General features: G+C 39.9%; 1 protein-coding gene across 1 annotated transcript in view; it reads left to right on the forward strand.

The window, feature by feature from the left end:
• The window catches only part of COL24A1 (collagen type XXIV alpha 1 chain), a gene marked incomplete at its 5' end in the record, with an annotated part of 158,634 nt that overhangs the window by 89,083 nt on the left and 43,772 nt on the right, over positions 1–25,779 (forward strand). Inside the window, 7 exons of the mRNA XM_082484525.1 lie at positions 11,412–11,465; positions 13,346–13,399; positions 14,973–15,026; positions 15,747–15,800; positions 24,150–24,203; positions 24,506–24,550; positions 24,665–24,709. Of these exons, the coding sequence (XP_082340651.1) occupies positions 11,412–11,465; positions 13,346–13,399; positions 14,973–15,026; positions 15,747–15,800; positions 24,150–24,203; positions 24,506–24,550; positions 24,665–24,709 (360 nt within the window). The remainder of the gene's footprint in view (positions 1–11,411; positions 11,466–13,345; positions 13,400–14,972; positions 15,027–15,746; positions 15,801–24,149; positions 24,204–24,505; positions 24,551–24,664; positions 24,710–25,779) is intronic.

Consider the following 25,779-nt stretch of genomic DNA (forward strand, 5'->3'; position numbering starts at 1 on the left):
CAACATTTCTTAGGTCACGTGAAGCTGCTGACTCTTTAGAGCGCATTTCTGCCAAAGTATTTCTGGATGCTTGTCCAGTGTGGAAACTAAGTAGACTAAATTTATAAAATGTTCACTGTGCTCATAAGCTTAAAGTTACACACATTTTAATACTTAGTCAGGAATGTGCCCAAGATCAAACTTTAGACTCCATTCCTTAACCAAGTCCTAAAACAAAAATTGTTTCTGTGGCTGCAGAGGCTCAGTTTCTCTCAGCTACTGGGAAAATTGCCCTTGCATTTGGGGGAGGAAAATCTCACTTTGCTGACATGTGCAACTGGATTTGGTATGCTTAGATCAGATGCTGTCCAGTGATGGATAGCAAATATTTGAAACCAGCTTCAAGCATCCCATACAAATGACCCGTCTCTGCAAAACTGTTGGGATGATTTAAGAAAGTGATTCATTGCTCAACTTTTGTGGCACAGAATTGAACTCATCTGAACTTAAAACAGTTGCTTGTCAGAATTGTGTTACTGTTTGGTAATGCTGGTGTTTACGCAGACTGGGCCACACTGAATAACTAAGTGCAAGTTAATTCCAATTTCTCCTTGCCAGCTCTATTACAGAAATTCAGCCCTTGGCCCGTACGCTTCTGCATTAGAAATCACTGACATTTATACACTTGCTTAGGCAGAGTACAAGGGTAAAACCATCAGCTGCAGCATGTACAGCTGGTATCAAAAGGACAAACTACAAAAAGCAGAGTTCATGAACACAAATGCTGAAAAAATAATCTCCAAAGACCCGGAAAAGAGACATGTCAGCAAGTTTGCCCAGTTGCAAATAGTTTTTGAAACATCAGAAGAGAAACCAAGCTGAAATGAGAATTGATTCCCCCCCCCCTCCCCCCCCCCAAAAAAAAGCTAAAACAAATTTAAAGTTACGGTTCAGCAAAGACAAAAAAAAAAAAGTTATATTCAGGCTGTCAACGGCAGCTCCACAGCAAGCTGAAAATGGTCAGCCTGTGACAGTATGAGGGAAGGCAATAAAATGTTGCAGTCAGGCCATGTGCCTAGGAATTGAGTTGCTTTTGAGAAGAATTCCCATAAAGCAATTACCGCATCTCCTGCAGAGGTACAATTAGCTGGATTAGGCACCAGGGATGCTTAATTCACGGAGAATGGAAACTGCAATTCCTTTTGCTTGAAGAAAAGACTAAATGAGCTTTAACTGATGTTTTCAGGATGCTCAATAGAAGGAGTTCTTTAAACTATCATGAAAAGTCTGGGCTTTGGGGATATGCAAACGAGAATTGTAAGCCATAGGCCAAAAGAAAAGTCAATTGAGGAAAACCTTTTTTTTTTTTTTTTTTTTTTCCAAAGAACTGGTGAATGCATGGGGCATTGCCAAAAGCTTCAGAAGAAGTAACTAGTTCAGCTCTTTTCAGAAACCCATTGGATACAGATTAATGTAAGTTCTATGAAGATCTTACTGTGAACGGTAATAATGATACTTGTGTGTCTATTTTCTGCTTCTTTTTATCCTAGAGGAACTGATATACTATCATTGCTGCTAGGTATTTCTCTCAAGAAGAGTGGGGAAACAGATTAGAATATCTGGAGGTTAGCTTTTTCAAGCTGTTGCTCATTTTTCTTGAAGAACTTTTTGCTTGTAATGCTCTTTATCAGCTAGTTTCTGCTGCCATGCTACCCCACAGAATACCCACAGCCTCACACCCTTTATGGTTTTTAGAACTAACACCTTAAATAAGTCAACAGTCCCTATACCATTGAGAACAGTCAAAGAGAAGGATAATCTGTTCTGTGTGAGATTTGTTACCTGAGAAAAAAAGCCACAAGTTAGATGCATAAATGTAAATTTTTATCCCAATTCAGTTTAGCCAAGATATGACTCTCTGGAGTAATATCTACCTTCAAAAGAATGGTTTGTTCTTTTTTCCTTTGCAGAGATTACAAAAAGCTACCGGTGTGAATTTGACAATCAAAACCAAGAACTTCTATAAATGTCATTATACTGATTGTCACTTGAAAAGTGAAAATACTTCAGATTTAGATGGGGTTTATGTCACCGAGTTCACTCGTGTCATCTCTAAGCTGCTTATAGCAAGTGGACTGGGTAAAATGCAGTATCCTTCCTGCGAGCAAACCGTGTCCTGACTGCCACTATTGTACTGACCTCAGCCTGCCTTTTTCTCATGGTCATTTAAAAGAGTCACATTCAAGTGGAACCCCTGCAGATCTAGTAGAGCATCAGAAAAGTGTACCAGTCCTCCACTCTTTTCCTGGCTAAGAGAGGATTTTAATCTTTCCAGGGAGTCAGATGCTACCTGTGTGGTAGTTATTTTGCTTGTGTGTTGTTGATTTACCACCACCCAATCTATAGTTTTATATCCATACTTATTTCCATGCCCAAGTGATTTTGCAGCACCAAAATATAAGAAAAATCACGGAATCACAGAATTTTCAGAGTTGGAAGGGACCTCTAGAGACCATCTAGTCCAACTCCCCTGCTAAGCAGGATTGCCCAGAGCACATTACTCAGGACTGCATCCAGGCGGGTCTTGAAAATCTCCAGAGAAGGGGACTCCACAACCTCCCTGGGCAGCCTGTTCCAGTGCTCCGTCACCCTCACCGTAAAGAAGTGTTTCCGTGTATTTGAACGGAACTTCCTATGTTCTAACTTGTGCCCATTGCCCCTCGTCCTGTCACTGGGAACCATTGAAAAGAGCCTGGCTCCATCCTCCTTCAACCCACCCTTTAGATACTTGTATGCCATAATAAGGTCTCCCCTCAGCCTTCTCTTCTCCAGGCTAAAGAGTCCCAGCTCTCTCAGCCTTTCCTCATAAGGGAGATGCTCCAAGCCCTTAATCATCTTAGTTGCCCTTCGCTGGACTCGCTCCAGCAGTTCCCTGTCCCTCTTGAACTGGGGAGCCCAAAACTGGACACAGTATTCCAGTTGTGGCCTCACCAGTGCAGAGTAGAGGGGGAGAATGACCTCCCTCAACCTACTGGCCACACTCTTCCCTATGCAGCCCAGGATTCCATTGGCCTTTTTGGCAACAAGGGCACATTGCTGGGCCATGGATAATTTACTGTCTACCACGACCCCCAGATCCTTCTCCTCCGAGCTACTTCCCAGCAGATCCGCCCCTAACCTGTACTGGTGCCTAGCATTCTTCCTCCCCAGGTGCAGGACCTTGCACTTGCTTTTTTTGAACCTTATTAGGTTCTCTGCCCAGCTCTCCAGCCTGTCCAGGTCACGCTGGATGGCAGCACGGCCCTCTGGGGTGTCAGCCACCCCACCCAGTTTGCTATCATCAGCGAACTTGCTGAGGATACACTCTGTCCTCTCATCCAGGTCATTAATGAATATATTAAAATTGGACCAAGTATTGACCCCTGGAGGACACCACTGGTTACAGGCCTCCAACTAGACTCTGCCGCTGACCACAACCCTCTGAGTTCTGTCCCGCAGCCAACTCTCAATCCACCTCACTGTCACCTCATCTAGCCCATACTTCCTATGAGGATGTTATGGGAGACAGTGTCAAAAGCCTTGCTAAAGTCAAGGTAGATGACATCTATGGCTCTCCCCTCATCTAGCTAACCAGTTATAACATCATAGAAAGCTATCAGATTGGTCAAGCACAATTTACCCTTGGTAAATCCATGTTGACCACTTCCAATAACTTCCTTTTCCTCAACGTGTTTGGAGATGACATCCAGAATGAGTCGCTCCATTACCTTCCCATGGACAGAGGTGAGACTAAGTGATCTGTAGTTCCCTGGGTCCTCCTTCTTGCCTTTTTTGAAGATCGGAGTGATGTCAGCCTTCCTCGAGTCCTCAGGCACCTCTCCTGTTCTCCATGATTGTTCAAAGACGATGGAGAGTGGTCTAGCAATTACATCCGCCAGCTCTCAGCACTCGCGGGTGCATGCCATCAGGGCCCGTGGACTTAAGAATGTCCAGCTTGGCCAAGTGGTCTCTGACACGGTCCTCCTCAACTGAGGGGAAATCTTCCTCTCTCAAGACCTTCTCCTTTGCCTTCAGAGTATGGGATTTGTGAGGGACAGCTTTAGCAGTGAAGACCGAAGAAAAGAAGGCATTCAGTAACTCTGCCTTCTCTGTGTCTTCCACCACTAGGGCACCTGTCTCATTCACCAGTGGGCCTACATTTTCCCTAGTCTTCCTTTTTCTATTGATATACTGAAAGAATCTCTTCTTATTGTCTTTAACTGCAGTGGCCAAGCTGAGTTCTGATTGAGCTTTGGCCCTTCTCATTTTCCCTCTACATAGCTTTGTTATATCTTGATAGTCCTCATAAGTTGCCAACCCCCTTTTCCAGAGAATGTAAACTTTCCTTTTTTTCCTGAGGTCCAGCCAAAGCTCTCTATTTAGCCAGGCTGGTCTTCTTCCCCGTCTGCTCGTCTTTCAAGACAAGGGGATGGCCTTCTCCTGTGCTTTTAAGAGCACCTGCTTGAAGTATGCCCAGCCTTCCTGGGCATCTTTGCTCTTCAAAACTGCCTCCCAAGGGACACTCTCGACTATGCTCCTAAACAGGCTGAAGTCTGCCCTTCGGAAGTCCAAGGTGGCAGTTTTGCTGGCTCCCCACCTTACTTGATCAAGAATTGAAAATTCTATCATTTCGTGGTCACTCTGCCGAAGGCGACCTCCAACCTTTACATCCCCCACAAGACCTTGTCTTTTAACAAACAGTAGGTCCAGTAGGGCACTTCCCCTAGTTGGTTCCTTCACCAGCTGTGTTAGGAAGTTGTCTTCCACACACTCCAGGAACCTCCATGACTGTTCCCTCTCTGCTGCGTAGTATTTCCAGCAGACGTCTGGGAAGTTGAAGTGCCCCACAAGAATAAGGGCAGATGATCGTGATACCTCTGCCAGCTGCTTATAGAATACTTCATCGGCTTCTACATCCTGATTGGGAGGTCTATAACAAACTCCCATCACGATGTCTGCCTTATTAGCCTTCCCCTTGATTCTTATCCATACACACTCAACACTGTCATCCACACTGTTAAGTTCCAGACATTCAAAACTGCCCCTAACATAGAGGGCCACCCCACCACCTCTCCTTCATTGCCTATCCTTTTTGAAGAGTTGGTAGCCATCAATTACAGCACTCCACTTGTGTGTGTCCTCCCACCACGTTTCTGTGATGGCAACTATATCATAGTTTCCTTGCTGTACAATGGCCACCAGCTCCTCCTGTTTATTCCCCATGCTGCGTGCATTAGTATAGATGCACTTCAGGTGGGCTAATTGTCCTGCCACTTTCTTGGGGGGACAAGCCCTAATTCGCACCTGATCATGCTCAGACACTAGTGTAGCTACCAAATTATCACTACCCCTCATGTCTTTGCTGTCACACGATTCACCATCCCCCACCATCGCTGGGACAGGCTGCAAGACCTTCCTAACACTTTTACCCGGAAAGAAGCACTGGTACACTTCTCCGAGGCACCACTTTTGTAATCCTGGTTTCATCCCCATCCCCCTTCAAACCTAGTTTAAAGCCCTATAGATGAGCCCTGCTAGCTCTTGTCCCAGGATCTTTCTTCCCCTTCGGGTTAGGCTTCCCCCACCTGTTGCCAGCTTGCCTGGTTTCCTGTAGATCAGCCCATGATCAAAAAAGCCAAAGTTCTGCCGGATACACCAGTCTCGGAGCCAGGAGTTAATTTCCTGACTCCTTCTATTTATCCCCCTTATGTTTAAGGCTATTTTAGTAATAATCAAGGATAAGTTGTTCCGGCATGCATTAAACTTATTCAGTAATAGCGTAGGTATCAGCACACATCCAGTCTTTTCACTGTTTGTCCCTTTTACTGTCTGTCTGAATTTAACTGGTGTACTTCATGTACATCATGGGAAGAAATATGTACTGAAGTAAATAGTATCTGCGCATGGCATCGGCAGTTTAGCTTCCAAGGTTTTGCCAGTGGGCACATCTTGCTGCCACTTCGTAAGCTAGCCTCCTTTAAATGCAAGTGTTTCTCTGCATAACGTGATCAAACAGGATTGCCCTACTTTACACTGGTGTTACTGGAAGCAAAATCTAACCTGTTTATTTCTTTCCTAAAACTGCTCTTAATTAAGCAATGGTTCCAGTACATTTTGCCTTTCAAATATTCAGGTAATTGAAGTTTTCAGTCCTTTCAAAAATTGAGTGCAACATCAGCTGTGAGGTACAAATATGGTGCATCTCTGCTTTCATTCACTGAATTCTCCACTGGCAGAAGCAAAGCATAGCTTTTCACTCAGATTATCGCCTCTGGTTGATTACCAAGTAACTTTTTCAACAGACAGAAAATGCTAATGAAACAGATAGCCAGATCTCAATCTCAAAAAGAGGAAAAAAGCATCTGTCTTTCAAATATCATACTTCCCAACATAATCCTAGGTAAAGCAGCTACAGATCTTACGGTTACTTCATAACATTTTTTGTACTGTGGGTATGAGGTAGGAAATAGTTTCTAAAGTTTAGAGGTGGAACCACCAGCTTGAATAATAAAAAAGGACCACACAACCAAAAGCCATTATTGCTGTGTGGCATACATACAGCAGTTTGCACAGACATCAGCCAAGATCTCTTCAGATGCCAAGGTCTAACACGGGGCCATTTTCTAGTCTACTCTTGCATTTTGATAATTCAAACTAAAGTGCCATTAGAGGGCAAATGTAGTGTTAGTTACTAAGGGATTCAAAAGTAACTAATTCAGTAATTGAACTGGCAGTAAACTGTAAGTAAACTGGCATCAGTTTACTTGATATTCTTTATTTGGTCTTTCAGATAACCCAAATTAGTAGATTTTCTCCTTTCTATGAGAAAATATATCCGCCAAAATTGATCTTACTCCATTCCATTTCCCAAAGATAAAAATACTTTTTAAACACCTCAAGAATTTAAAAAAAAATATTTGAAAGGAGGGGTGATAAAAGCCAAAACTTTGTTTTTCCATGATGCAGTCATTTTGTACCCAGCACTTGCATGGCATTGAAAAAACAGAGTGTTGGCCTAGAAGAAGACCTTGTTGAAACTAGACTGTAATTAGATGACATTTTCAGAACTATATTCCCAGTTTCTTTGTTGGTTAGTTTTATTCAGCTTTCCCAGTGGTCTGGAGACAAGACTTTCTTTAAAACTTCAGGTTGCTCTTACCTCTAAGTGCAGCTGCTCCATTCACTTCATAGCTGATACTGGTGCCGTAGTAAGCAAATGTTCTACACAAAGGCTCTATTGAAAATCTTTGCTTTCAAAAGCCTGTCTGCGGTTCAGCAATGTACTATTTTTGATCAGATCAAAAATACTGTCACAGGAAAGCACTGACCTGATACAAATTCACCCAGAAATCTATGACTAGCAGGGTTTTTTATTCCACAGCAGGTATCAGCTGTCCGTGACACCTCTTTCTCACAGATGAGCTACCTTTTGTTCTACTGCAGATGCTATGAAGCCCAAGTAGCAGCCCGTGTGAACCCTGCATCCTGCATTCTTCCTAATTTTTGTCTAGGCCTGATCTGGGTCACATCAGCTAGAAGCATACATGAACAGATCCAGTCTTAGTGCCTGTGATACCAGGGTCTGGATGGACTGATTTTAAAAATAATTGTTTTGGTACCATTATATCCGGCTAGCAAAAAGAGCTCAGATTAATATTTATTTCTTAGAAATTCATTTTTACAATATCATGAGTTGTAGAGGTGTTTTCCTATCTATGAGCTGGGTATGAAATAGTAGAAGCTGATTGTTAGAGCATCCGCTTGTCCTTCTCCTCCTGTCCATCACCCTTGCTTGTCTTTTTAACATAGATAGTTGGCTTGAATCTTCCAGGATACCCAAGTAGATTTTGATTGTTAAAATCAAACCTAAATGTTGGCTTATTTGGGGTTTTTTAGAGTACTGTGCTAAAATGTATGAAGTCCTTCATGAAGTATGAGGCTGATGGGCTCTTAAAGAAATGTCTTAGTGGGACTTTTAATGAGCAGGCAGATTATGATATTGATAAATGCTGGATCTGGAGTGAAGTGACTCAGCACAGATTCAGGAAAAAAATTTAATGAAAATTAATTGGAAATACCAAAAAAAGTTCATAGAAAAATTTTAATGTAGCAAGATAATATTTTAAATGTACTTATGTCATCTCATTAACAGAATGTTGAATAAAAATATTTGAAAATACTGAACTCTAAATGAATTAACTTTGGATTAGGAAATTTTCAGTTACCGCAGAACAACATGTTAGCATCAAACCTGACATGTAACTGCTTCCACAGGAATGTTTGGAACCAGCTGAATATTCATTTCTCACTACCAAGCTTTTCAATGGATTACTTCATATTTAGGTTTGCATTAAGTGTACAATGTGTTTTCAATGATTCAATTACAGTCTAGTTTCTAACACAGAGTACATGCCCTGGCAAGGTGTCTTTCTCAGGCATGTGTTAGTTGTGAGATCTGGTCTCTGATTCATTTTCCATAAAAATGCTTCTGTCAAGAAGGTTTCTAAAACACTGTTATTGTTGCTAGAGATTTTTACCCAAATCCTTGTAAATGAAAGCTTATGACTATATTTTTAATAAGGTTTAAAACCATGATGATTTTTGTAAATATTTCGGGATTTTTTGCTTTACTTTTCTGTTGCCTAATACATTCAATTTGATTTTTGGAGTCCACTGCTCCCCAAAGGATTGAAGGGATCCTGGAAAACAGTGTCTCAACAAACCTGCTTTGGACTGTATTCATCTTCTTACATAAGGAGGAGAGAGAGTTGAAACCTCAGTCCAGTCTTAGTGGCTGGTCTCTATATTAAACCAATCTAAATCTGGGATTTAAGGAGCCATGTGATCTTTAAGAAAATCCATAGGAAAAAACGCTCTTCATGACTAATGTACTGCTGGAACAGGATGTTTTGCTCTTTGATTGTGCTTTCTCTTCACTGTATGCTACTAATTGCTTTAAGGACCAAAATTATATTCTGAAGTAAGCTTTTTTTTCCCCTCTCTTGCCTCTGCGTGTACCTGCCCTAGCTTTATCTCAGTCTCAGGCACTTGCCCTCTGTTTTGGATGGAGGAGAGGAAGAGCAGTTAGTCCTGAACTGTCATTAACTTCTTTACCCTTCATTCCTCTTGAAGTCCTTATTGCCTATACCATTTCACTGGCTTCAGTTTTTCTTGTCATCTTGACTTTTTTTTTTCCTTGCTTTCCATACATATACACTTCCACTCATGCAGAGGTTTTTTTCCATCTTTTGCATCAACAAAACTCCACTTTCTTCTTTTAACGTTTTTACTGTAAATTTTCTTTACTTAACTAGTTTCTTCTGAGGAACAGCCCAAGTCTAGGAAACTTGCTATTTAATAGTCAAGTTTTGTCTTTGCTCTGGAAGGTGGTGTAGCCTAGACCTAATGTGCTGGGTAATACAACAGCACGTTCACAGTCACTGCTTCCTAGTCATGCCTTCTCTTTCTGACCAAAGCAACTTAGTAAGAAAGGCAATACTTCTGAATTGAAAAGGGGACTTGATCAGGGGCTGTGTCACTGCTGGGTTCACTGCTGGGGTAAGGCACAGCTACCCATCTTTCTAATCAGCGTCTTCAGACCTGTCAACAGTGTGGCATTGGCTGGGAGATCAGGAGTGTCTCTGTGGAAGGAGAATAGGTCTGGGTTACATCTTGGCTCTGATTACGTCTTCTGTCCTTTCTGGAATAAGAGAATCAAAGTGATTAGTCTTCAGCCTTTTGAAACCGTACCTCCACGCTCCTTTATCTTGATGAGCAAGACTACAAGGTCATTCTTTGTCTCACAGCTTTCTGCCTGGTGCTGAGGCCTACTGTTGGCCATGACTGGTAGCAGTGGTCACCCTCGTTCTCAGAGTTCATCACAAAAGTCCCTCGTTCCTGCTAGTGACGTCTGGGCATCGCCTCAGTGCCAGTATCATCAGGATGAATCTTTGGCTGCTGCCAAGAAACATCTCAGTTCTGACATATAATACACAAGTTCTCACACATAATACATCAGCCCAGCAGCCATAGAGATGCCTGTTTATCTCTTTAGCCCCTTCCAGAAAGTAGTTTGTGCCAGTATTGTCAGCCTCAAAGGCAGCTGTATCAATGGCTTATTGCAATACATTTAAACTATGAGATTTCTAGAGGAGCTAGCAGTCCAAGAAAATAAGAAGCCATCATAAAGCCTTAATTACTTTGGTTTTGTTATGTTAAGGTGCTTGAGGCCAAACTCTATTGAAATTATACCAGTAAAAGCTGAAAAAATGTGGGTTTTTTTTTTTCAAAGGCAGAGATCTCTGACTGCAACGTCATCTTTCTGCTATGGCGTTATTTCAAGAAATGAACTACTACTGGGCTCTTGAAAGGAGTACAAACTGCCTAGTGAGTTCAGAAGTAACACTTTTGAAGAAAAAAACCTCACTTAAGTGCCAGTGTCGTGCTACTTAAGCTAGTATGTTCCTACATGTGTAGAGATAGTAATGCCAATGTGTGAATTGACATTTTATTCATACTTTTTAAAGTGCAAATAATTTTTGCTTTTTAAAGTGTTACAAACGCGGTACAGTTGTGTATTATGTCTAGGAGCTTCCACCTTTCTGCCATCTTTCATAAGCAGTCCTGGGATGTACTCTGGGCACCTATTGTTTTTTCAAGTTCACTGGTTCATACTTTTCTCAGTTGGGGCCTCGCACTGTAATTATTTTTTTTTTTTGTTTTTTTGCTAATAAAGGCTGCATTGCAAGCACTTGGTAATCGGCTTTGATAAAGTACTTCCTCTCATGTTACCTATTCCATATGGTGGTACTTGTTCTATCCAGTGGAAATTTGTGGGGGAGCCTCAGGAGAGAGTTATTTCATTTTTAAAAGGACTGAAAGGCTCTGATCCCCTGACTTCAAAGGCATTTGGGGCTACAACACTTAAAGGGAAAATTCTGACAACACCTGATCCAGTATCATTTTTGTTTTGACTGGCTTTTACTTTGTTCCACTGAATTTATTCCTCTTGAAATTTGTGGTCAGACTGAAGCGCTAGCAGAGCAATTATCACCTTTAATTGTATGTTTGTAAAGCTTCTAGCACTGCAAGACTGAACTCAGTGGCAGACCTTTGGTGGTAGCACAGTATGATGATTAAATTAATGTAATTTCTTTTTCAAGCAGTAGCCATTTACTGTTGGTGTGTCTAGATGCAGTGATCTGCCTGCATGGATTGTAAACCAGGTTAGATTGTGCAGTCTTCACTTCCCCACAGGAGCACTTACACAAATAGACCAGTGGTTCTCTGGGATGAAGAAATGTGCCGTGCTCTGCCGCTGGGTTGCTGGGGAGCTGCCAACCAGGAACTAGTATAACATTGTGCTAATAAAAGTCTGCTTACTTTTTGTACAGGGATCAGCTGGCTTACCTGGAGAAACTGGGCCATCTGGAAGCCTTGGTGAAAAGGTACAATAATGTTTCTGACTACTCAGCAGCAAAAACCAGCTCTGAAAAACATTGGGGGGATAAAATTTTGGTGAGAGATCATTTACTGACCACGGACAAATTTAATATTCCTGTAGCTATTTCAGAGCACAGGGATGTAATAAATGGTAATCTAAATGCTGTTATTTGAGAGATGCATCTGGTACCCTTGATTTTACGTGGCAATTAATTTAGAGCTGATGTTTAATATCTTGTTCATATTATGGCACTTAATTTATTATCCACTGCTATTGATTCACAGAAATGGCATAAATTACACTTGTTTTATACAGTAGTCACTGGTTTTTCTCTGCTACATAATGAAGACAAATGTAGAAAGGTAAAATTTGGCTGTATGCGTTAACTGAGTAAAGAAGACAACATTGTTAGTTTTGTCTGCTGTGCAGTAACAGTTGTGTTTATGAAAGCAAAGTTTTGCAGACTTAATGTGACTAGAACAGTATAAATAGCTTAAGCATATTTGACATGGTTTTATTTAAGTGAAGAATTTTAAAACTGAAAAACAGGAAACTATTACTGGACTGCATGTCAGCTTCAATTATAATAAAAACATAATTGTTTGTCAGAATGATCCAGTACCATTTGTATTTCTTCCCTGCAGGGCTGAATTATTTCACCTAGACTGGTGGCTGCTATTTAGATATTTTATTGAGAAAGTCTTAATAATGTATTAGAACTTCCATGAAAATCGAATTATAATTTCTGTGAAAGGAAATACATCAGTGGAAAGCACTGCTCATTAAAACTAAAATTTAGACATCTCGTGTGGTTTTAATCATAATATCATCGTAGAATTCAATGTCAAATGACTCTTGTTCTTTAAAATTACACTCGGCCCAACAAAGATTACCTTGGGATACTGCTGCTAGTTTAGGTAGGAGGAAAAAGGCAGTAAAAGACTAATGAATCTATCATCAGCAAATGGAAGTAAGCTTCTTAATGGTGCAATAATTGTCATCATTGCTATGCTGTTTCTGTAGAATTTATTGTCTTCCTCTTTTATGGATTAAATAGTACAGTGTAAACATGCTATGTGGATTTAAATGACAAGCATACTTCTAGCATAATTATTTTAAAGAAATGTGTCTTTACAGTATATAAAATAGAGTGTTATCACTACATCATGTGTACTATCTGCAATAGAGGTGTAATCTTCGTATGGGGGTAATCTATAGCCAAGCCTGATGTTTGGGCTGGATGTTACATGAATAAAAGGTGGAAAAGTATGCAAGACAAGAAAGAGACCCTTCCTACTTCAATTGCTTCTGCAGCTGCTGAAGGGCTGGTCTTGCTTTTAGATCTGTGCTTTCCTAACACATAATGTAGAAACAAGGGAGAGAGCAACAAAGTTTTGGTTTTTGCTTGTTTGCTGTGGTGAATTTTATGGATTAAATAACATAACTATAAATGTGATGCACCAACAGAGAGACAAGGGATGTGCTAGCTGCAGTTCGCTGAGACTGATGGTAGTACCAAATCTCTTCTTCAGTCTTCTAGGAAAAGGGAAGACAGAGAAACTCAGTTTTATCATCTTTTCAAAATATGGGTGGGCTTGTAGGAGGAAGCAGTGCAAAAATTCAACAAAAGTGAAAAGAGGTCTCTGCACTGTTTCTGAAGGGCTGTCCCCAACCAATGGTTTTATGCACTGCAGAAGTTGTTCCCTTTAGTAACCAAATCTCTAGTAGACTGTGGGCTACCACCCTCATGAAAGACCTGTTGGATTGCTGTGGTATTGTTATTGCAGGTTAGCCTTGTTTGACAGATATGCCTGGCTCAGTGGACATGGAACAAGTCAGGGAAAGAGTGCTTACTGTTATTTTCTTTTAAATTTTTTATTAAAGGGAGAGAGAGGCAGTCCAGGACCAGTAGGTCCTCCTGGAGAGAAAGGTGTCATGGTAAGTCACAAATAACATAGGATTCATAATTATGTTACAAAGGCACTTTAATTTCCCAAACAGTAATAAATTCTCACTCTTCTTACTGTCCTATTTTCTTATGGAAAAGAGTAGTATTTATGATGCATCGTTCCTAGGAATTTTCATTTAGCAGCTTTATCCCCTCTGTGGAAGTGCAAAATGATCCACTGAATGAAGCAGCAGAGCAATTGTGTTTTTGAAAAATGGTTCTAAGCAGCCTTACATTAAAAAATTAAACACAATTAATTGAAAGAAGAGATTAATAAAGGAGGGAAAGTAAAATAACAATCTCTTGTGTAGAGTGGGGTAACACAGGTTATTCTAATAGACAGACTGGTAACTAGCATCGCCTCTAATTCTACTGCACAGCAGTACCCAAAGAGCCCCTGAGCGACACTCTTGTGGAAGGACTGGCTTCCTGACAACACCACTTGTCCTAAATCAAGATGCAACGTTTCATGCAGCATTGTTCAGTCCAGCGGCTGCTGTCGTGTTAGGTAGGTTGTTGGGGCACAGAAGTAAAAAACTATACACACGTGCCCATTGTCGCATTCATGTTGAAGTTCGTGAGGAAAAGCAGTTAGGGTTTGGTTGTGTGTTTGCTAGCGAGCACTGTGATGGCTTCAGAACGTATAGAGAACACTTACAGACATAATTGTTTACAAGATGACAGGGAGGTTATAGGCAACGTACTACGTGCTGCGTCCTGTGCCATCTTACACTGATGTGGTAGGCAGTGGTGAAATCTCAGTGACCTTATGTAGTTGCTGCAGATGTGGTCCTGAGTGTGATGCAGTGGGGAATGTTCTTGTCATGGAAATGGATGTTATTATTGAATATTTGCAGTAATTACTCTTTGGGCATCCATTGGCAAGGAAGAGACCAAGTACCCTCAAGCTGCAGACCAACTTAATGATCCATGTAGCAGCAGACAATAATTTTGAAGCATTCTGTGCTTCATTAAGTTTCTCTAATCTAGATTTACCTTCAACCAGCTGCTTCTGATCCATGAAAAAAATCTTATTAGAGAGATTCATAAAGGAGGATATTTTAATATAGGTTGCAATCTTATCAACTACTTTTTTCAACTATTAGTAATGCTCATTGCCATAAGTAAATCCACTTAAGTCATAGCAGTGAGAACCTTTCCCTGTAGTGAGTCATTGTAGCCCTCAGACAAGAACTGTTATTGGCATTTTGTCTTGGCCAGCTCTGCCCACACCAGGATGTGACCACTTTCTGTTCCCACTGTCACAGCCTTGACGTAAGAATTTTGAAATTCATTTAGAACTCAGCAGCTTTTGTTTCAGTGCAGCCCTGTCAGGTAGTGCCTGTGTGGGGAAAAACTTATTAGGTTGATTTAATGATTATTACAATATATCCAAGCAAATATCAGTTTCCTAAACAAAATTTTGGGAATAAATTTTGCAAGATTAAACATTTTATTAACTTACCTTCAATTTTTCAGGTAAGTAACTGGATTTATTATTGTTGTTACAATAACAATTTTGATAAAACTGTTCTGTCTTTTCTATATTTATCTCAATTCTAGGGCTATCCAGGACCTCCAGGAGGCCCTGGACCTGTGGGGCCAGAAGGATTACCTGTAGGTATAGAGTGGTGCTCGTTTGACATAATACGTACCCTTTTCAAATTGTCTTTTTGCTCTGCTGAAGCCAAGAATGGTTTCTAATTTGTACTGCGGTCTGTAAAACTGTCGTGAAAATTTACCTGTCCAGACACAGAGTCTGTTCACCTACTCTTTAACAGGATGATCCGTGAGAGACAGGAAAACTAATTTATATCATTTACTCATCCATTTAAAAATCACTCAGTTGAGATAAGTAGGGGAATAGAATTTTTTTAAGGATGGTTTATAATTGCACAGCAATTTTATTTTTAATTCATTGATGCCTAATATAATTTCAATATATTCATTATGTGTTTAATTTCATTGTTAATAAAAAATATATATTCTAATTTGCTGTGCATAACTATGTTATAATTTGGCTACTACGCGTCTTCAGTACAGACAAAAACTGAATCTTCTATCAGAAATTATTAGGTTTTTTAAACATAATGTTGCTGAAGTACAAGTATCCTGTAGCAATTTTGTGGTGTTGGGCAGAAGCAGTTTATCCAACAGTCACATCGTGATTTCTTATTCAGAATAAAGTTACATAGACTCTTATTTAGATTTTTCTAGATAAATTGCACTAACACAATTAATTTAATTTGAACCATGAGTGAAAGTGATCATGAGCCTTGTAATTTTCAGAAATCTCTGTATAGAAGACAATGAATAATGTGTTTATTTGACATGTAGGGACCTTCGGGGACAAGAGGACCACCAGGGCCACAGGGACCTAAGGGAAGAAGAGTAAGTAATATTGCTCTTTTATGTTACTTAGAGCAGAGAATAGTGTGTTGCCAGTATGAATCTGATGTTTAACCCGTGTATAGTTGCTTCCTTTGAACTCTTCCTCTGGACTCAAACTATTTGTACTAAGATCAGACAGATGTCCTACGTGGAAATACAAGTATCATTATATGAATCTTCATTTCTCCTCACATTACAGTTAAATGGGGGTTTGCCATTGATTTCAGCTGAGAGCAGGACCAGAACCAAAATGACCACTTGCCTTATATTTGGTATACGCAAATATTAGTATTTATAACTACCGTTGGACTGTTTCAATGTTTTAAGGACTGTTTTCTTTATCTGCGTGTCATTTGTGTCTTTGGAAAGACAATTAAAATAGCCCAAACATAGTTCTGAGAGAGGAAGAAGCAAAGTCACAAGATAGTATGTGCTAGAATCTCAAAACTCAGATTAGATTGTCATTTCCATTCCATGTGTTTTTCTCTGAGAAATAGGAACCGTTTTTTCACGGTAAACAAAACACTAATCCAAAGCCCACATAAGTGATGAGGCAGTCTGTCCACATCAATTTGTGTGATCATTTGATCACAATGCATAAAATCAGTATCAGTGAAAGTGTTGCAGTTTGTCACCTGATGGTTGGCTACACGGTTTTCATAAACACTTTCCTTCATAAACCCCACTAGTCACTTGCACTTCCCGTCTGGAGTTTTTTTGGTCATGTTTTTGCAGCCTGAGCTCAAGGTGCCTGCAGGAAGCGCTTTCCACTCATAGTATAGATGAGTTTGGTTGCAGCATGAGCAAGTGTATTCTCACTGGATTTATGGAGCTTGTCAAGAATAGCAGTGAAGATGCACCCTTCTAACATCAGCCTCACATAGCAGTTTGACAGCGTATCCAGGCTTCCTATGAGATTTGTACAACTTGTGCCAGTGGCTGGACCAGTGTGCCTTCACAGGTGGTGTTAGCATCAGGCAGCTCTTACCACTCATCCCCGATAAAGTCCCTCAATCCTTGTCAGCGAGATAATTTTGTTGGTTTCTTTCTGGCATAGGAAGCAGAAACATTTGTTGCTACAGCAAATACAAGTACAGCCTTCCTTTATCCCCTTTGTTATTGTGATATGTATGTTTTCTAAGAAAATCGATGGTAAAATTTGAAAAGTTGTAAGATCTGGAGGTTTTACTCCAGTTAAAGGTAGATACTTGAGAAGCACAAATGCATTTTAAATAAGGTTTTAGATTAGAAAATAATGTGATTAGCAAACTTAGTAATACAAAATTTATTAACTATATATTCTTTTACATTACTTTTTCATGATTGCTGAACTATTAAATAAGAGATTGGGCAAAGAGTTATATTTTCAGTATATTCAAAATAATGTCTGAATACATTATATGTTTGAATATTAATATAGTCTATTTGAAACCATATTTTGAATATTTATTATATTTGAAATATGCAATATTTTAAAATACACAATATTTTGAATATTCTGTATATTCAAAATATACAATGCTTAGGAACTTCACAGTACACCACAGGTTTATTCATAAGAGAAACTTCACATGTTTCAAATGAGTCTTCCTTCTTTAGTATGGTTTCCTCCTCCTTCAGAAGAAATCTGTTTTAATTTACCTCTTTGTTCATGGTGCACTTTGTAGGAACAATTTGTGAAATGTAGCATATGAAATGTATAATTCCTGTTAAAAGTCTGCAACAGTGATTCTGGGTTACCCTGTATTACAGAGGTTTCCCGCTGTCAATGCCAAGTGTCTGGGGTTGTTATTTTTTGTTGTTTAGTTTCAGACATAGAGTATAATTTATCCCAGACTTCAGTTTCCTTAAATGGGTGAAGCAGATTTGAGCATATATCTACATACACTTAGAAAGTCTTGTGCTTGTCTGAAGTACCTATCAGTAGGATATTTACCTGAATCTGGATTTTAGGATTAAGGAAGTTATCTCAGCAGCTCATGGAAAAGGACATACCCACAATCATCAGAGAATCTTTATGGTCTTCTGAAAATAGTCTTCAATTTTCCCTTACAAAAGATGTGGGTTTTAAAAGCTTATTTGAAAGGGTATATTAGTAAAAATTATTTCTGGGAATTAATTTGCTGATTTAATAATAGACATTTTAATTTAATAATAAATTATCTGTAAAAAAAACAAACACAAAATCATATTCACTAAGAAATATTCAGTATTATTTCGACAATTTTACATGCAGAAATGGCAAATGCGCTTCCCACATCTCACAGGTCACCTGCTTATTTTCTGAACTGAATATGTCCCACATGTGTAACCTATCAGTGCTCAGAAAAATGAGTTTACTGAGGCCTGTGTGTCAGGCAAAACTGAAATGCAGATGTATTTGTTTATGCAGCATATCTAACAAAATTCAAAGAGAAATCTTCATTAGCTGCAGAGGGCAAGAATCCAACCCCACTGATAAGCACAGTGAACTACCAAGAATTGGTGTAAACAAGAGGTCCAACCCCAGGCATCGGCTAGCAGAGAAGGAGCTCCTGAAGTGTTCAAAAGGTGCTTATACAAATGTGTTCAGCAGAGAGAGGCTCTAGGGGCTCCTGGAAGCCCAGCGCTGGTAACTAAGGCAGCCTTCTAACAGGAGTGTGAATCTCTGCTTTGGTTTAGAGGAGTGAAGGAAAAAAACAGGCGTTTTCCTTCTCAGGCAGATTTGAAAAACATAAATCAAAACAGAAATGCAAAGCAACTGTGAGGCTGAAAAGAAGTAGCAGCCTCACACCACTTTTTCTTCAGTGGCCTGATTCGGTGAAACAAATGGGTGCCTTACCTCTCTGCGATTGCCGTAGGAGCATGTCTGAAAGTGAAATAAATGTTGAAGTTACGCTGAATCAGGACACCCAGGCCAGTGGCAGTAAATGAGGAGTACACATATACCGTCATTTTCACTGTAAAATGCTGATGTTTGGGCTTCATCTAAAAGGGAAAATCCATTGGGCCCTATCGGTAGACCAGAGTTTCAGTTCGACTGGTGGCCTATAGGATCCAGTGAGTTAGGCGACTAGCTCAAAAGTAATCTCATGTAAATAGTTGTCTCTGAGATTGGTACTGAACTGCTGCAGGTTGTACATTTTAATTCCTCTGGACATAGCATTCCCCTCTAAACTCCTCCTCTGATCTTTCCCTCCTGGGAAGTCTGTCTGCCAGCATCACCAGAGCTGGAGTCAGAGCCAAGCTGCTGACATGAATGTGAGTCCTCCCCAGCAGGCTCTCCTCCCTCCCAGCAGCATCTGCTACCTGGTGATTGTTTTTATGGGGGAATGACTTATTTTAATTTCGATTCTATTTTGAAGGTAGAAGATAGTTTTTATTTAAGGAGTGTCACATCTTCTGCCAACTGAGACAGGAATCTTTGAGGGAGTCTGTCTCTGTGATTTTGGCAGCACATCATGGAGTACATTGCTTATAATTAAAGATCACTCAAAATAAATTCCAAACATCCCAAGCTCTGTGAAAGTTCCGGTTTGGAGCTGTGGTTTATGCCTTTGCCTCCATCCAGTATGACTGGGAATGCTTCATGGAAAGGAGTCTCAGAGCAGACCTAGGTCTTCAGGCTCTGCGAACTAACTCCCACTGAGAATTTTGTCTGCTCTCAAGATCAAAATATCAGACCCAAAGTGCAGTCTTGAATAAGGAAAATATCTGGGGGCCCCTGAAACGTGGGGTTTGTCATCACTGGATTCAAAAAGAGATGTGTCAGAACCCCGAGCTCTGTGTGGCAGACGTTGGAAAAATGCATACCACAGACACATACAGAAGTTAAATAGAAGCATATGGAAATTCCCCTTTGTTGTGTACTGAAACAAGAACGCATCCTATCTTCACAGCTGGAATCTGCAGGAAGGCTTAAGAGCACTGACCCTCTACTTCTGCATCGTCACAGAGTAGAATTCCTTCATCTCATAAATTCTGGACCTTTCAGCAACCAGTTTGCATCCAAGATTATCCAGTCAGCCTACTTCTGCCTGAGAATATCCAGCTGCTCAGTCTCCAGTAGACCCAGGAGTTCTGGCCAGCTGAAGGCAGGCTGTCTAGGAGACTATGGAGTATCTCACTGTCAGGGGATCTGGGGGGATATGCCCCTGAGCATAGTGCTAGCACAGGGCTTCCTCGGATCATGCTCTAGATTTGATGCACTTCAGCTGGAATCCTGTGGAAGGTTGGGTCCTTTTGTGACCCACATTTTATTTTATAGTGTTAATCTCGTGAAAACACAAAGGGAGAACAGCGCTTTGTAGATACTTCGATGGCAGAATAACACTCTGAGGGGTGGGAATATCTGTATCTAAGAGAAGAAATTTCTCTCTGTGACCAGAAGGAAGAAAGAAATACATTAGTCTGGAAGACATGCTGGTATAAGTGTAGGCAGCCATGAAGCCATTGTTGCATGTTTTTTTGTTGTTCTTGTTTGCTAATGTATGGAGAAGAAAACCACAATGTCAGAGGCTCATTCTGCTTTCAGTTCGTACCATAACCTCCAACTAATACAACTGTAGCTCTTAATTTGAGAGGAAGAGGTCCTGTATGATTAGATTCATTTCATGAGTGAGACCTAAGCAAAATTCTCAATAGCTGCTGAGATTCTTAGCAGTTAGTATTCTTCAGGCTGATGTTTGGTGTTTTAAAGCTCAAAAGCAATAATTTTTCTGCTCTTGTTTTCCTGGAATGCAGCTCATGAAATTCAGTTTTGAAAATGAGAACAAATGACATAGTGAAGTGCCGTAGATTTGGGGTCAGGCAACAGCATCTTATGTCTGTAGCAGCCAGTAGGTTTATCTTTGCTTCATATGTGTCTGTACTGGCATGAAGAACCTCAAGTACCTAAGGACATCAGCGCTCAGTTTTAATGAGTGATATCTTTCATATTTCTCACAGCAGGGAATATAGAACCTAGAAAAATGTGTGCGCTTCAGGGTTATGTGAAGCAATCGGCCAGTGTGCTGTGTGATAAATCAATAGCTGAGTGTGTTTATCTGTCTTAATCGTTCAAAGGAAGTGAGACTAAAATTGATGTCGCTTTCTAATATTCTTCCGTGTCAACCACCAAAATAGAGAAGTAGCTACATAGTGTATTTATGTTATTTTCACTCTTCTTATATGTAGGAGGTAGGGTGAGAAAAAACCAAAAAGTTAATTGGTGCTCCTTGCCTTCTTAGATGAACTTTTACTCAGCTTGTCATCCTGGAGTTTTCAATGTAATATGTTCCATTTTAGAAACAAAGCTGAACCCATGCCAAAGAAAAAAGTAGTAGCAATTGTTTGGCAGGCTTACTCCTCAGCTCTGCTGCAACCTAAATTAAATAACAGCAGCCAAATCATGTGTATCTCTCATTCTGTGCTAGCTATAGTAGGAAATGCTACAGATCCAATTAATCTGTGCCAATAATGAGTCAGATCATACTATTTATAGGAATGTTATGGAGTGTGTTTGTTAGAATATTAAATTGCCTTTCCCTTGGGTTCCTGCACTCTGTTCTGTGGCTGGCTAAAAGAAGGCTAAAGGCAGGCATGGCCCAGAGCCAGAAGCTGAGCATCATGTTGGTTTCTGTTACTTTGTTTTCAATTCAAAATTACATAGTAGAAGGTTGGTATTTTGAATGGTAGGCCTTTTCGCTTGATTATTAGTGATCAAATCAGTTGTCCTTCTCTTCCTAATGATTGGGTTATTGATGTGAACTCCATTGAAGTGGAGATCTACGTGATTAGCAGAAAGGTTTTGGTGTGTTACACACATAACACAGATTGAGAATCTTGTGCAGACTCCTGACAGGGCCGTTTCTCAAACTATGGGCTATGACCCCCTTTATGATTAAAAGGAAGTCACAAGTGTTCAAAGGATTTATCTGTTAACATTGTTAATGATAGAAGATAAAACCTAGAAACACATTTCTTTATTACACAAATCTGTACAATCGAAATGTGTCCTTTTTCCTCCTTGAATATTTCATTTTGAGATTCTATCCCCTGATCAGCCCTGTGGAGGATGCACAAAGACAAATGACAGGTCATGTATCTAAAAAGTCTGGGAAACACTAAAACTATCCTTCATTTGCTCAGCTTAACACTCTCAATTTCCCCCTTCCTGTGTTGCCCTAGGTGATTCCTCTGTGGCTCTTCCATGAGCTTATCTCCCCTTCTACCCTGCCAGCTAACTGATCTGTCCTCACTCCCTCTCAAAGTTTCCTCATGTCCCTTCGCCTCCCGTTCTTTGAGGCATTTCACCTGAAAGGAACATCAGATCACAGGACTCAAAACCTGCTTAGTCTGCCTTGAATTTTCATCGCAACCCATTTTGTGCGCATTATAGATAGCAGTTACAGAAAAAGTGCAGAGCAGTAACCTGAAATTAATTTGATCAAGATGTTTAGCTTTCTTTTAAATTATGCTGTATATTACTTCAATAATTGGGCTTACACAGTTACATAATCTTAACATGAGGCTCAGTCTTGTTCTTATAAAGGCCTCCATCACCCTTGAAAACACCATTAGTGTTTTGGTTCTGATCTCTAAGTGCATTGAAGTCACCAGGAGGGTTTTTCCACAGATTTCAGTAGCCTTTGGTTTGGGACCTTTCTCATTGAGAGCCGTGCAGCAACTCAGAGTATCATCTTCTGTCGCTTCTTTTCTCCTCTAGCTTAAAAAACATGCCTATAAATACTCAATCCTAGCTTAAACTAAAACAAGAAAGGTGGCCAGGCTAAGCCAAGGGTTACCTCACAAAAGCTGTGTCCCAAACTACCAAGGTATCAAAAGTATTCAGACGGCTTTCCCTGCCTCTTCATTTTCCTTTTGCTATGGTTTCTGTGTGTTCCTTCCTGCTGGCCAGGAGCAGCAGTGCTGAATTGCTTCTCGTGGGATCTTTTTGGCTCTGCCAGGGCTTGTAGTTACATATCAGCTCACAGGAAAGGCCTTTTCTCAAGAGACTTCCATTTCAGGGGAAGAGCCTATGTGATTGTGGGTACACACTGTTCCTGAGTTACCAGTCAGACATTTTCGCTGTAGCTCCAGAGAGAAGTGTGTGGGTGCTCACCATCTGTTCTGACAGAGGTTTTGATGTGCATCAGTAAATTCAAGTCAGAGAGAACAGAATTCTGCCGTGTTTTGTCTCAAAAAATTCAAGAGGGACATGTAAGTCACTGACATTTTTGAGGGGAAAGCAATCTAAATAAAATCAGATGTGCTTCCAACAAAGTAATTTTACAACCCCTATTACCTATTAGAACAGTATTACAACTCTGGAAATCAGTCACGATTGCATGCCCTGCACTATAAACCATGACCCAAGATGTAAAGTTCTCTACAACTCAGAAATGCACCCTGAAAATGCAGGTCGTTTCCCTCTAGACAGTGCCATCGCAATGTACTAGTTCCCTCTGGTGCCAGTCCAGCCCAGATGCCATCAGGAAAGTCTCTCATCTTCCCACTATATACTGTTGTAAAGAGCCTGGCTCTGTCTTGTTACTGATCTAATTCTTGCTTTAAAGTGGTCATTCATTTTAGGTTGTTATCAACTGGTTTTAATTTTATTTTCCATACCCAAACAGTCATGGTGTTTAGAATTATGTAAATAACCTCCTAAGTCAGCATGGATAAAATATTCTTTTCCATTTTGCTCATGATCTATTTTAAGGATTTTTCATTTGCTTGTGAACTAATGCATTTAGATTTCCAATATTAAATCATCATTTCTGAATGTTTTGGCAATAAATATTTGCTATATTGTAATACAATAATATAACAGGTTATCTTTGTTCATCTATTGGTTGTAAAAAGTCAATTTACAAGAGACAGTTTAATCTAACAACAGAGCAGCTCACTATGCAAGATTATAAATTGCTTTTAATCTTGCCTCAAAGTGGTTTACTAATGGAAGGACTTTATCTGCCTGTTTTAGTCTTACTAGCAAGATGGATTTTTGCATGTACAACTTATATTATAAAAGCAAGCAGTCCATATAACCAGTGCTCATCTAAATTCTTCTAAATATGTATCTGTTGCATGCATACAAAGTGGATGGAAAAAAGAGCAGAAAATATCAGCCTGCAAGCTGGTTCCAACAGAGACCCTGAACATTTTGTTTACATATTTTTCAAAAAATCTTTCTTCTTAAATTCATATTTCAGCAAACCAGAAATTGATTTTATTCTTTGGCGCTTTATTTCACACTTGACATACAATGAAAATTGGGTTTTGTGCTAACAAAATGTTTCCCCTTTCCTAAAGCTTATCTTGCATCTCCCTAGTGATAACTAAAAGTAATGCGTAATTAATATTCTGAATCACTTCTTTAATATTCAGGGGCCAAGAGGTCTAGACGGTCCTCCAGGAGAACCAGGAACACAAGGCATTAAGGTGAGCGCTCGCATTGCTCAGTACTATACAAAAAATTTGGATACGCCATAACAGATAAGAAAAGAAAACAAGCAAACAAACCAAAGAACAACCTAGCATGTCAGAAGCCATAAAGTTCCGTTTAATTCAGGAGAAGATTTTCGAATTTCTGCCTTCTTCAGGTACTTCCTTATTATGGTATAAGCCCATCTAAGCCTGAATATGGACTTTCTGCAGTGACCCAACATTTAAACTGACAGCAACTGTATACAGCGTATCTGGCAAATGCACATAGAATTCACACATTGTTGGTTATTTACCAGGGAGAAAGAGGCGATCCAGGGAAGAAAGGAGTTCCTGGGCTCATTGTAAGTATTGGAGCCAATCTTTGCGGTAAGCCTGAACACAGTTCTGCTAATTTCTGAGCTGCGTTTAGAAATTATCTGAAGCCAGTATCATCTTAAATATTTCTCTTTGACCAGGGTAAAGCTGGAAATCCAGGAGAAAGAGGAGATCAGGGTGCACTTGTGAGTATGAAATTCTCTAGTACTTCTACCAAAAAAAAAAAAAAATCCACAAAATTTCATACTGCGTTTCACGCTCAGATATGAGGGAATTTGTCTAATTTAGAGCAGATGGAAAACTCTGACAGTATGGTTTGCATTTATTCATACAAAGAATCAGGGGCAGAAGCGAGAGTAAGTGTGAATACGGTCTAGTCTGCTATAAAACCAATGTTTTCATGGATAATGGTCCACAGAATACAATGTGATAGCGAATTGCAACAGAAGAAATGGTCATTGTAGTTAGTAGGGGGGTCCTAGAAGTTGCTTTGGATTTTTTTTTTTTTTAGTTTTACTGTAGTTTTAAGGGAGAAAGTAATTGTGACATAGAAAAACAATTCTTGGATGAATCTTAGAGTAGATGTGTGCTATCAGTGTTGGGATAAATGTAGAAAAATGTGCAAAATGTATATCCCATGTACAGGAGAAAATTCCTCCTTTTAGGGCTTTTTTCAATGGAAATCTAATGTTCTATTTGAGACTTTCTTTTACAAAGAAGGTTACCAGTCCAAATTGTATTGGATTTTCAATAAAAAAGGAATCAGAAAAGCAGAAACAAAGCAGTAATGATGGTGATTTTGTGCTGAAATTGAGACTTAAAATGTTGATTGTCACTGTATTTCTCTTATCTCTTCTGCTCAGATTTAGGAGCTTGTTGCCTCTCACCTTTGACACGATGGGTTTTTATTTCCCCTTCATTCACTAGGATTTTTAGGTGTATTTACATATATAGAAATGGATGAAACAAAACCTTATTAGGTTGAGATGACAGGAATTCATAAATTTATTGCAAAGTACAAGATCCTGCTCTATTACTCCTACAGCTACAGTCTCTAGAAGAGAGTATGAGACAGATATGCAATGAGGCAGTTTGAGCAGAATGAAGAGTGGGCTGTGAACCTTACTGATCAACTCAAATACAGTTCGTAGGGCAGGACGCTCGTAACATTGTGTTGAGGCTCAGTTTGCACACACAAGCAGCACATGAGTCTAAGGAGAATGATCAGGAACTGGTAAATGGTGGGTCAGCTAAG

This window comes from Vanellus vanellus (genome assembly GCF_965231255.1).
Source record: "Vanellus vanellus genome assembly, chromosome: 5".
NCBI classification, from domain to species: Eukaryota; Metazoa; Chordata; class Aves; order Charadriiformes; family Charadriidae; genus Vanellus; species Vanellus vanellus.